This window comes from Mobula hypostoma, chromosome 7, assembly GCF_963921235.1.
Source record: "Mobula hypostoma chromosome 7, sMobHyp1.1, whole genome shotgun sequence".
Taxonomy (NCBI): domain Eukaryota; kingdom Metazoa; phylum Chordata; class Chondrichthyes; order Myliobatiformes; family Myliobatidae; genus Mobula; species Mobula hypostoma.
In genome coordinates this window covers 39,437,589-39,450,516 of record NC_086103.1, presented here as the reverse complement: position 1 = coordinate 39,450,516, position 12,928 = coordinate 39,437,589, and the positions used below count along the sequence as shown (strand labels likewise).

The following is a 12,928-nucleotide window of genomic DNA, read 5'->3' as shown; positions in this document are numbered from 1 at the left end:
AGTAGAGGAGGCCGTGGATAGACATATCAGAATGGGAATGGGATGTGGAATTAAAAGGTGTGGCCACTGGGAGATCCTGCTTTCTCTGGCGGACAGAGCGTAGATGTTCAGCAAAGCGGTCTCCCAGCCTGCGTTGGGTCTCGCCAATATATAAAAGGCCACATCGGGAACACCGGACGCAGTATATCACCCCAGTCGACTCACAGGTGAAGTGTTGCCTCACCTGGAAGGACTGTTTGGGGCCCTGAATGGTGGTAAGGGAGGAAGTGTAAGGGCATGTGTAGCACTTGTTCCGCTTACACGGATAAGTGCCAGGAGGGAGATCAGTGGGGAGGGATGGGAGGGACGAATGGACAAGGGAGTTGTGTAGGGAGCGATCCCTGCGGAATGCAGAGAGAGGGGGGGAGGGAAAGATGTGCTTAGTGGTGGGATCCCGTTGAAGGTGGCGGAAGTTACGGAGAATAATATGTTGGACCCGGAGGCTGGTGGGGTGGTAGGTGAGGACCAAGGGAACCCTATTCCTAGTGGGGTGGCGGGAGGATGGAGTGAGAGCCGATGTACGTGAAATGGGGGAGATGCGTTTAAGAGCAGAGTTGATAGTGGAGGAAGGGAAGCCCCTTTTCTCCCTTGTCCTAGAATGAAAAGCCTCATCCTGAGAGCAGATGCGGCGGAGACGGAGGAATTGCGAGAAGGGGATGGCGTTTTTGCAAGAGACAGGGTGAGAAGAGGAATAGTCCAGATAGCTGTGAGAGTCAGTAGGCTTATAGTAGACATCAGTGGATAAGCTGTCTCCAGAGACAGAGACAGAAAGATCTAGAAAGGGGAGGGAGGTGTCCTACTTCTTCGGCAAGGACTCTTCCACGTCCACCGATGACCCCTTCTCCCGTCTTCAACCCTCCTCTTCTTCATGGACACCCCGCTCTGGTCTTCTGCCTGCTCTGGATCTCTTTATCGCTAATTGCCGACGGGACATCAACCGTCTCGACTTCACCGCACCTTGTCCCCATTCCAACCTCACTCCTTCGGAACGCTCTGCTCTCCACTCCCTCCGCACTAATCCTAACCTTACTATTAAACCCGCCGATAAGGGGGGTGCTGTTGTAGTCTGGCGTACTGACCTCTACCTTGTCCAGGCACAGCGACAACTCGCGGATACCTCCTCTTATTTACCCCTCGATCGTGACCCCACTAAGGAGCACCAGGCCATTGTCTCCCACACCATCACCGACTTTATCCGCTCAGGGGATCCCCCATCCACTGCTACCAACCTTATAGTTCCCACACCTCGCACTTCCCGTTTCTACCTCCTACCCAAGATCCACAAACCTGCCTGTCCTGGCAGACCTATTGTCTCAGCTTGCTCCTGCCCCACCGAACTCGTTTCTGCATACCTCGACACTGTTTTATCACCCCTTGTTCAATCCCTTCCGACCTATGTTCGTGACACTTCTCACGCTCTTAAACTTTTCGATGATTTTAAGTTCCCTGACCCCCACCACTTTATTTTTACCATGGATGTCCAGTCCTTATATACTTCCATCCCCCATCAGGAAGGTCTCAAAGCTCTACGCTTCCTTTTGGATTCCAGACCTAATCAGTTCCCCTCTACCACCACTCTGCTCCGTCTAGCGGAATTAGTCCTTACTCTTAATAATTTCTCCTTTGGCTCCTCCCACTTCCTCCAAACTAAAGGTGTAGCTATGGGCACCCGTATGGGTCCTAGCTATGCCTGCCTTTTTGTTGGGTTTGTGGAACAATCTATGTTCCGTGCCTATTCTGGTATCTGTCCCCCACTTTTCCTTCGCTACATCGACGACTGCATTGGTGCTGCTTCCTGCACGCATGCAGAACTCGTTGACTTTATTAACTTTACCTCCAACTTTCACCCTGCCCTCAAGTTTACCTGGTTCATTTCCGACACCTCCCTCCCCTTTCTAGATCTTTCTGTCTCTGTCTCTGGAGACAGCTTATCCACTGATGTCTACTATAAGCCTACTGACTCTCACAGCTATCTGGACTATTCCTCTTCTCACCCTGTCTCTTGCAAAAACGCCATCCCCTTCTCGCAATTCCTCCGTCTCCGCCGCATCTGCTCTCAGGATGAGGCTTTTCATTCTAGGACGAGGGAGATGTCTTCCTTTTTTAAAGAAAGGGGCTTCTCTTCCTCCACTATCAACTCTGCTCTTAAACGCATCTCCCCCATTTCACGTACATCTGATCTCACTCCATCCTCCCACCACCCCACTAGGAATAGGGTTCCCCTGGTCCTCACCTACCACCCCAGCAGCCTCCGGGTCCAACATATTATTCTCTGTAACTTCCGCCACCTCCAACGGGATCCCACCACTAAGCACATCTTTCCCTCCCCCCCTGTGAGTGGACTGGGGTGATGTGCTGCGTCCGGTGCTCCCGATGTGGCCTTTTATATATTGGCGAGACCCGACGCAGACTGGGAGACTGCTTTGCTGAACATCCACGCTCTGTCCGCCAGAGAAAGCAGGATCTCCCAGTGGCCACACATTTTAATTCCACATCCTATTCCCATTCTGACATGTCTATCCACGGCCTCCTCTACTGTAAAGATGAAGCCACACTCAGGTTGGAGGAACAACACCTTATATTCCGTCTGGGTAGCCTCCAACCTGATGGCATGAACATCGACTTCTCTAATTTCCGCTAAAGCCCCACCTCCCCCTCGTACCCCATCTGTTACTTATTTTTATACACACATTCTTTCTCTCACTCTCCTTTTTCTCCCTCTGTCCCTCTGAATATACCTCTTGCCCATCCTCTGGGTTCCCCCCCCCCATCTTTCTTCCCGGACCTCCTGTCCCATGATCCTCTCGTATCCCCTTTTGCCAATCACCTGTCCAGCTCTTGGCTCTATCCTTCCCCCTCCTGTCTTCTCCTATCATTTTGGATCTCCCCCTCCCCCTCCAACTTTCAAATCCCTTACTCACTCTTCCTTCAGTTAGTCCTGACGAAGGGTCTCGGCCTGAAACGTCGACTGCACCTCTTCCTACAGATGCTGCCTGGCCTGCTGCGTTCACCAGCAACTTTGATGTGTGTTGCTTGAATTTCCAGCATCTGCAGAATTCCTGTTGTTTGAACTTGACTAGGAGGTTTGCTAATGCTTTTTGGGAGGGTTTAAACTAGTTTGGTAGGGGGATAGGAAACAGAGTACTTGGTAAGAAAGTGGAGAGATTGGTAGATGTCATAACCCATAATAACAGTACACAATGGGATGAACGGGTTGAAGTGTGTATATTTTAATACTAGGGTATCATGGGGGGGGGGGAGGACACACAAACACACAGATAGGAGACAGGAATGGATGCTTAACGTTCCAAAGTTTCAGTGTTTTAGAAAAAAAATAGAGGTGGTGGTAAGAGATGGAAGGGGTGGGGGTAGAGGGAGTTATATTATTAGTTAGGGGTAATATCACAGCTGCACTCAGGATATAATGTAAGCTTTCGTCCACTGTGTCTACATGGGAAAAACTCAGAGGTAAGAAACATAGAAAATAGGTGCAGGAGTAGGCCATTCGGCCCTTCGAGCCTGCACCGCCATTTATTATGATCATGGCTGATCATCCAACTCAGAACCCCGCCCCAGCCTTCCCTCCATACCCCCGATCCCTGTAGCCACAAGGGCCATATCTAACTCCCTCTTAAATATAGCCAATGAACTGGCCTCAACTGTTTCCTGTGGCAGAGAATTCCACAGATTCACCACTCTCTGTGTGAAGAAGTTTTTCCTAATCTCGGACCTAAAAGGCTTCCCCTCTCTCCTCAAACTGTGGCCCCTTGTTCTGGACTTCCTCAACATCGGGAACAATCTTCCTGCATCTAGCCTGTCCAATCCCTTTAGGATTTAATACGTTTCAATCAGATCCCCCCTCAATCTTCTAAATTCCAACGAGTATAAGCCCAGTTCATCCAGTCTTTCTTCATATGAAAGTCCTGCCATCCCAGGAATCAATCTGGTGAACCTTCTTTGTATTCCCTCTATGGCAAGGATGTCTTTCCTCAGATTAGGGGACCAAAACTGCACACAATACTCCAGGTGTGGTCTCACCAAGGCCTTGTACAACTGCAGTAGTACCTCCCTGCTCCTGTACTCGAATCCTCTCGCTATAAATGCCAGCATACCATTCGCCTTTTTCACCGCCTGCTGTACCTGCATGCCCACTTTCAATGACTGGTGTATAATGACACCCAGGTCTCGTTGCACCTCCCCTTTTCCTAATTGGCCACCATTCAGATAATAATCTGTTTTCCTATTTTTGCCACCAAAGTGGATAACTTCACATTTATCCACATTAAATTGCACCTGCCATGAATTTGCCCACTCACCCAACCTATCCAAGTCACCCTGCATCATCTTAGCATCCTCTTCACAGCTAACACTGCCACCCAGCTTCGTGTCATCCGCAAACTTGGAGATGCTGCATTTAATTCCCTCATCCAAGTCATTAATATATATTGTAAACAACTGGGGTCCCAGCACTGAGCCTTGCGGTACCCCACTAGTCACCACCTGCCATTCTGAAAAGGTCCCATTTATTCCCACTCTTTGCTTCCTGTCTGCTAACCAATTCTCCATCCACATCAATACCTTACCCCCAATACCGTGTGCTTTAAGTTTGCACACTAATCTCCTGTGTGGGACCTCGTCAAATAGACAATAAACAATAGGTGCAGGAGTAGGCCATTCAGCCCTTCGAGCCAGCACCACCATTCACTGTGATCATGGTGGATCATCAACAATCAGTACCCTGTTCCTGCCTTCTCCCCATATCCCTTCACACCGCTATCTTTAAGAGCTCTATCTAACTCTTTTTTGAAATAATCCAGAGAATTGGCCTCCACTGCCTTCTGAGGCAGAGCATTCCACAGAACCACAACCCTCTGTGTGAAAAAGTTTTTTCTCAACTCCGTTCCAAATTGTCTACCCCTTATTCTTAAACTGTGGCCTCTGGTTCTGGACTCCCCCAACGTCGGGAACATGTTTCCTGCCTCTAGCATGTCCAATCCCTTAATAATCTTATATGTTTCAATCAGATCCCCTCTCATCCTTCTAAATTCCTGTGTGTACAACCCCAGTCGCTCCAATCTTTCAACATATGACAGTCCTGCTATCCTGGTGCAATCATTTCGATAGAATTATATGACAACGCCACTCTCTACCTTCCCAAGTTAGGGAAAGGCTTACAGACAGCAAGATTGTTGTAGTGGGTGGTAGGTGACTTCAACTTTCCACGATCTCCTTACTTCATGAGATTTCGACAGGGCAGACTTTGTTAGTTGCATCCAGAAAGATTTCTTAAACCAATATACAAGTAGTCCAACAAGAGGGCTGGTCGTGTTAGATGTGGTGTTGGGCCATGAGCCTGGTCAGGTGACTGGCCTATCAATGGATAAACAGTTAAGGAACAGTAATAACTAAACTTATCACAGGAGATCATTACTTTCCTTTTAAGGGCAATTAAGATGTACAAAAAGATATAACTGACAGCAACATCACTTTCTTGAAAAATGGAACAAACGGGATATTTTCATTCCTCCACCCATAGAAATATGTTCCATTATAGGATGGGTAATGGCTTCGAGTCTTCTGATATAAATCAACACCCAATCAAATTGCCTGATTAGAAATAGCAATCATGGAGAATAAAATATACATCAACTAAGGATCTGTAGGGTTATGCTGAATTAGCAACAGCATCATGTGACAGAAGCACGGTCGCACACAAAATGCTGGTCAGGCAGCATCTATGGAAATGAATAAACAGTTGACAGTTTGGGTCAAGGGGAAGGAGGATAGCTAGAAGGGGAATAGGTGAAGTAAGATGGGTAGGAAAGGTAGAGGACTGGAGAGGAAGGAATATGATAGGAGAGTGGTCCATAGGAGAAAGGGAAGTGGGGGAGGGGGACCCAGAGGGAGGTGACAGGCAGACGAAAAGAGGTAAGGGGCCAAATTGGGGAACAGAAGAAGAGGGGAGGGAGAGGGAATGATTTTGTATATTGGAAGGAAAATTGATGTTCATGCCATCAGGTTGGAGGCTACCCAGATTGAATACAAGGTGCCGCTCCTCCACCATGAGGCTGGCCTCATCTTGGCACAACAGGAGACCATGGACTGAGATCTCAGAGCAGGAATGGGGATCAGAATCATAATGTTTGGCCACCCAGAAGTTGCACTTTAGGCAAGTTGGAGCGGAGGTGCTCGAAGAAGTGGCCCTCCACTTGACGGTGGGTCTCACCAACCTTGAGAAGGGTGCATCAGGCGCACGGTACACAATAGACAATCCCAGCAGATTTGCTAGTGAAGTGTTACCTCATCTGGAAGGACTGTTTGGGGCCCTAATGGAGAACATCTCAAATGTCCTGGAAAGGAAAGCTGCATCCTGGAAATAGATGCAGCAGAGATGAAGGAACTGAGGAAAGAGAATAGCATCTTTATAGGGAAGAGGTATAGTCAATATAACTGTGGGAATCAATGAACTTAATAAAAGATGTTAATCCACAGTTTGTCTCCAGAGATGGAGACAGGGAGAAAGGGGAGGGAGGCCAGGAAAATCCACATCGTGATAGGAGAATTCAAACTCCCAAATACAAATGAAACTAACAAATGTACAGTCAAGAGCAAACATTTAAAACGCATAATTAAGACAATCCAAATTAATTCCTCTAACTAAAATTCAGCAAATTATAACAAAATAGTAACTTGCTCTCCGGCAAATAATAAACTACATTAAAAGCCTAACAGACAGATTCAGCACAAGTCTCAACCCAACTGATCTTGAACTGCAATGAACAGTTAAGTGTCAAAACCTGCAGTAAAAATTAAAGATATTGTATTTAAGATACAAGCAAATCTGAAGCACTATATTGTGTGTTTAGTGAAAGCAAATTTCAATCTCTAATAAGCTACATATCAAAATATGCCTGTTCTGAGTACAAACATCCATTAATTGATATTGCTATGCAAGTTATGAAATAAGTGAAGGATCGGGAACTCATGACAATATTCATAAATATCTAGAAGTGCATTAAGAAACTTGGCTGGAGAACCCATATTTACTGCCTTTGCCCCAACTGGCATCTCAATTGAACTGTATAGCTAACTAAGGAACATTGACTTGAATCATAAAAGTAAGAGATCTGCATAATCCTGCTCCCCTAGAACAATGTGCCCTAATATAGAAGTGTTTTTGTTGGACTTTTAGTTTTGACCACAGAAGATCAATTTGTTTATCTCTCCTTGAGCAACTCTAGTTCCATCCACTGGTAGCCTATCCATTAATTCCATCATATCTATCAAATACTCCTGTAGGCAGGTGAGCTCTTCCAGATTCCAATTATGTGCTGAGTGAAAGTGTTTTTCCATATTTCACTCTTAATTCTGTTTGCCTTGATTTTATACCTTTACTTCAAACCTTTGACACCTCCAATGAAAACAGCCTTCTATTATCCATCTTTTCCAGACCATTCACTATTTTTATATACTACTTAATCTCTGCTCAGCCTTCTCCCCTCAAGAAAAGTTCCAGCCTCTCCAAACTATCCTTGCAACAGTAGAGCCTCACTCAGGAACCATTCTCTCATATTCTTCCTACAAATGTAATGAGATATGATTGGAACTAGAGTTTTATAAAGATTCAGCATACTACCTGCATTGTTATGTACCCATGTAAGCTTGATAAGCCTCATCTTCCATTTGGGCACAATACAGCTTTCTGCATTTAACTGAATTCTGTGGCTGTGTGTTAGTGATCCATTAGTAACATTAGCTCAGCTTGTTGTTCCCCTGCCCTTAATTCTCTTAAGTGGAGGTCATGCCCACCCCGACTGCCGAGCGTATCTTTCTGTTCCGCATTGTGCAATTTCAACATTTTTAAAATTCATTTTCTCTCAGTCAAACTGCCCCTATTCACTAATGAACCAGATAACCTTGTACATACAGTTGCAAGAAAAAGTTTGCAAGCCCTTTGCAATTACCTGGTTTTCTGCATTAATTACACATAAAATGTGGTCTGATCTTCAACTAAGTGACAAGAATAGACAAACAATCTACCTAAATTAATAACACACAAGCAAATGTACTCCTTCTCGTCGATACTGAGTACACCATTTAAGCAATCAAAGTCTAGGTTCAAAAATGTTTGCAAACCTCTAGGGTAATGCCTGCTACAAAAGCTATTTGGAGTCAGGTGCTCCAATCAATGAGATGAGTTTGGAGGTGTGGGTTGTATGAGGTGACCTGCCCTATTTAAAAAAGAGGCACACAAAGTCAGGTTACTGACAGAGCCTGCTCTTCTCAAGAAAGATCTGTTTATGTGCACACTTTCAGAGGACCTTAGAAGAATTGCAGAGATGCATGAAGCTAGAAAAGGTCACAAAAGCATTTCTAAAGACCTGAGTGTTCACAAGTCCACAGTTAGAGAATTATCTACAAATGGAGGAAACTCAGTACTGCTGCTACTCTCCCCAAGTGTGGGCATCCTGAAAAGATCAGACCAAGAGCACAATGTGCAATGCTGAAGGAAGTGAAAAAGAATCCAAAGGTTACAGCAAAAGACCTGCAGAAATCTTTAGAACTTGCTAAAGTCTCTGTTCAAATGTCCACTATAAAAAAAACACTGAACAAGAACGGTGTTCATGGAAGGACACCACTGCTCTCCAAAAAAAGGTATTGCTATACATTTCAAGTTTGCAAAAGACCACCTGGATGTTCCAAGAATGCTTCTGAGACAACGTTCTGTGGAAAGATGAGACAAAAGTTGAACTTTTTGTCAGAAATACACACCATTGTTTGGAGGGAAAAAGGGCACTGCACATCAGTACCAAAACCTCACCCCCACTGAGAAGCATGGTGGAAGGAGCATCATGGTTTGGGGCTGCTTTGCCACCTCAGGATCTTGACAGCTTGAAATCATTGAGGGGACAATGAATTCAAAACTGTATCAAGACATTTTACAGGCAAATATGAGGGAAGCAGTCTGTCACCTGAAGCTCATTAGAAGTTGAATGATGTAACACGACAATGATCCAAAACACAAGAGTGAACCAATGACAGAATAGTTTATAAAGAAGAAAAGTCGTGTTTTGGAATGGCCAAGTCAGAGTCCAGACCTTAACTCAATTGAGATGCTGTGGCGTGATCTGAAGAATGCTCTTCAGGCAAGTTACTCAGAAATACTGATGAACCGAAACAGTTCTGTGTAAAGCGATAGACTAAAGTTGTGCAAGTCTGATCACCAGCTGCAGGAAACGTCTGACGGAGGCTATTTCTGCTAAAGGAGGTTCTACCAATTATTAAATACTAGTGTTCACATATTTTTTCCAGAACAGACTGTGAACGATTAAATAATATGTACAATAAAGTCATGAGAAGTACAATTGTTTGTGTTATTAGTTTAGACAGATTGTGTTTGTCTATTACTGTGACTTAGTTAAGATTAGATCTCATGTTATGAGTAATTAATGCAGAAAACCAGGTAATTGCAAAGGGTTCACAAACTTTTTCTTGCAACTATAGTTCGTCACCAGAGTCATCCTGCATTTAAACCCGCAGTCATCCCCTTCCCCAGTCCTAGTTCAGTGTGTCATTTCTCTTCACAATTCTGATGAGGGGTCTTCACATTCCCACCTTCTCACAGAGATTTCCAACATTTCCTGTTTTTAATTTCACATTTCACACAGAGTTAGAAATTGTGCTTGCACCTCCAAGTCTAAATATTAATTGGGAAGGGGGATATATTCTTAGAAAATGATGACCGAGTTTTTCTGTCATGTGAAGCCACGTCATCTGCATATACATCAAGAAATGCAAGTTGATAAAAATAAATAAATTTTAGGTTGACATCTATCTTTCTCCTTATGCAAATTTCCATGGCAATGAATTTTACTCGGAAGTAATATCTGAAGGTTTTGAGTAGTGATTTGCAAATTCCAAGGGTAAATTTTCTTCACACAAATGGTTGCAACAGGGAATCAAGAAGCACTGACTATACGTAAAACAATCCAAATTATTAAACCACAAGGATATTCTTATTCAGTTTACTATTCAGTCATTGAAAGAAACATTATGAAAAGTTAAAAACCTTTCCAGACCTTTCCATTAGAATACTGGCATGATTGCCTGGTGACAATCACAGGTAGTTGACAATCATCTTCAACATCAGCAAACTTTCATTCCCATTGGCCATAGGAACATAGATGCCACAATTCACTTTCTACTGGTAAGCAAGTCTGTGAGCAATGCAGCACAATACTATTTTGTGACAATGTTACAAGCTACATAGTTCAGGAAATAGCTACTGTCAGCACTTTGTACTGTTTCAATTCCCTTACATTTCTGCTTTAAACTGAATACTTCAAAAGGGAAGTCGCTTTTCATCACAGTGGATTCCAGTTATTGGGACACATCAGGACCAGTAGATTTTGGCCCAATTAAGCAGCTGCCCCAATTAGTCAGTTTCACGGAGATATTTAAAAAGGTATTAAAAAAAAGACCAACTACCGTTTAACTGAGTAACAAATTATGTATTGAAATGAAATAAAGAACAAATTCGTACAGTGCCAATGCTACTGGTGGTTGCCCATCATATTTGACAATGACAGGTAACCTGTGCAGAGTTTTAAAGTGGAAAAGCTGCTTACACTCTCTCAACCTCAGAAGTCTGGGTCCAGTGGTACGAGTGGTCCTCATAACTGGGGTCTTCCTTGGTTGCAGTGGATGACCACGACTTATATCCCTTGTCATGCCCTTCACTCTCTGCGCAGCGTTGCAGAATTGCATTCCTAGCTGTTGGATCTCACTGTAGATCTCATCTGCCCAGTCTGCCAGAGCTAACTTCGCATGGGAGGACAGGCATGTCCTTCTCTCACAGGAGTACGAGACCCAATAGCTACCCTCACCTAGCTTAGCCCGCCTGTCAAAGCAGTGTACTGGTGTATGGCCAGCTACTTGGAGCCACAGCTGAGAGCTGAGTGCCCAGTGATGTACAAAGGTAATATTCAGAATGATTGTCCACACCTTCAAATTCTTCATAGTTCCTAACTTGCTGAAGTAGTGAAATGGTTTCATTTTTACTCCTGGCTATTTCTGGCCCGAATGCTGGTAAACACAGTGAGCAAAATAGTTTGGAAATGTTTCACTGCTTAGTTCTCACCAACTACCGGTGATAAAAGTAACTGCTTTTTAAAAACACAAAAACGCACATCTGACTCTATTTTAAACTGGTTAGCTCTAACGGCCACACAAGTATACGTGGCTGACGCTAGTTAGAAACTACTCAGCAACAGTCTCCTGTCCCAATTTAAGTGGCAGAGCATATTAAATCAGCGAAGGAAGTCCCTGCTATTTCCTCAATTTTTGTTCGTTAAGAGTTGTCCCAAATAAGTGGCTACACCAATTAAGCGGAGTCTGTTGTACATACTCTGAATTTCTTAAGTAATCTTCAAAGATGAAACAGCCCCATTTCATAAAGTCATGGAAAAAGTTAATTATTTCTTGAATTTGGGAAAGCTTGAGAGCATGACTGTATATCATGCTTAAATCATTTGTAAAGACAACAGTGTTGTTTAAATCTGCTCTCTCTAAAAGCAGTGCCAACAAATTATGTGAAAATCCTCTGAATAACAACATGTACTATATTCAGTAAAAACACAGCATTATTGCTATTACATGACTGATCCCCCAACTTCACTTTGGAGAAATTCCGTACATCTATCAAATGTTAATGCTTGGATATGCAACGCAATCAAAGGAAAATAAGGTGAAGCAGGCACTCAGCTCCACAAGCCTGTCCCACCATTCAATTTGATACAAAGCCAGCTTGAACAACTCCTGCCAGGAATAACACTGCACTTTAATTCTAAAGCAACATTACCATTTTTTTTGAAAGATAAGGACACAGGACATCTCCATGACTGAAAGAAAGAACAAAATCCTTCAACACTCCTTTTATCCCTAGCCACACCATTGAAACTTCACATGGAAAACAACGCATAAATTTTATCTTACCTTGGTTTGCATAATTCTGTGTCAGAGGCCTTCCAGACATACTACCATACTGATTGGGTATTGCTGGCTTTGGACCGGCCATTCCATAGGAGACAGAGGTGGCCACTGGAGGCATATGCCCCTGGCCAATTCCTTCAGTTGAAACTACGTGATTTTTTTGCACCCCTGCTGGAGGGTGGCTAACAGGGTGGGATTGTTGTGGAGGAACAAGCTGCCAGTTTGATTGCGGAAGGGGTGAGGCTCTAGGTGGAACGGCGTTGGCAGGCGGAGGTGCAAATGAACTTTGAGAAGACAGTGGCATTCTTGAGTAAGATCCTGGATACACAGTCATAGAAGCACTCTGTACACCAGCGGAGTTCCCCTTCTGTAAGATGTTAGCATGTAGTGAAGGTCTGCTGACAGTCTGTCCCACACTTTGAATATTACCAACAGGCTGAAGATTTTGTTGATATTCATAATTATATTGTTCAACAGGAACCTGTGGAAAGTTCTTTGCTGGCAATTGTTGCATATGTGGTGGTTGAGGAACCACATTATACCCTTGTTCAGTGGGAACTGCAGAATTTTGACTCATCAATTGATTTGGACCAGGACCTGAGAAAAAAAACATACAAATATTAGAACACCATTCTTACATTTACAAAACAGACCTAGATATACTTAACCTACAAGGGAAACGGCTTCTGGAATTTTATTTGTCTCAGAAAAACTTGAAATAAGATATAAAAGAGGTAAAAGAAAACAACAGGAATTCTGAAGATGCTGGAAATTCAAGCAACACACATCAAAGTTGCTGGTGAACGCAGCAGGCCAGGCAGCATCCGTAGGAAGAGGTGCAGTCGACGTTTCAGGCCGAGACCCTTCGTCAGGACTAACTGAAGGAAGAGTGAGTAAG

The 12,928-nt window shown here is 44.0% G+C and overlaps 1 protein-coding gene across 1 annotated transcript in view; it reads right to left on the bottom strand.

Annotated features, from left to right (window-relative positions):
• sec24a (SEC24 homolog A, COPII coat complex component) overlaps window positions 1–12,928 on the bottom strand; it is a 71,985-nt gene that overhangs the window by 50,929 nt on the left and 8,128 nt on the right. The window contains exon 2 of the mRNA XM_063053281.1: window positions 12,034–12,627. Coding sequence (XP_062909351.1) covers window positions 12,034–12,627 — 594 coding nt within the window. The remainder of the gene's footprint in view (window positions 1–12,033; window positions 12,628–12,928) is intronic.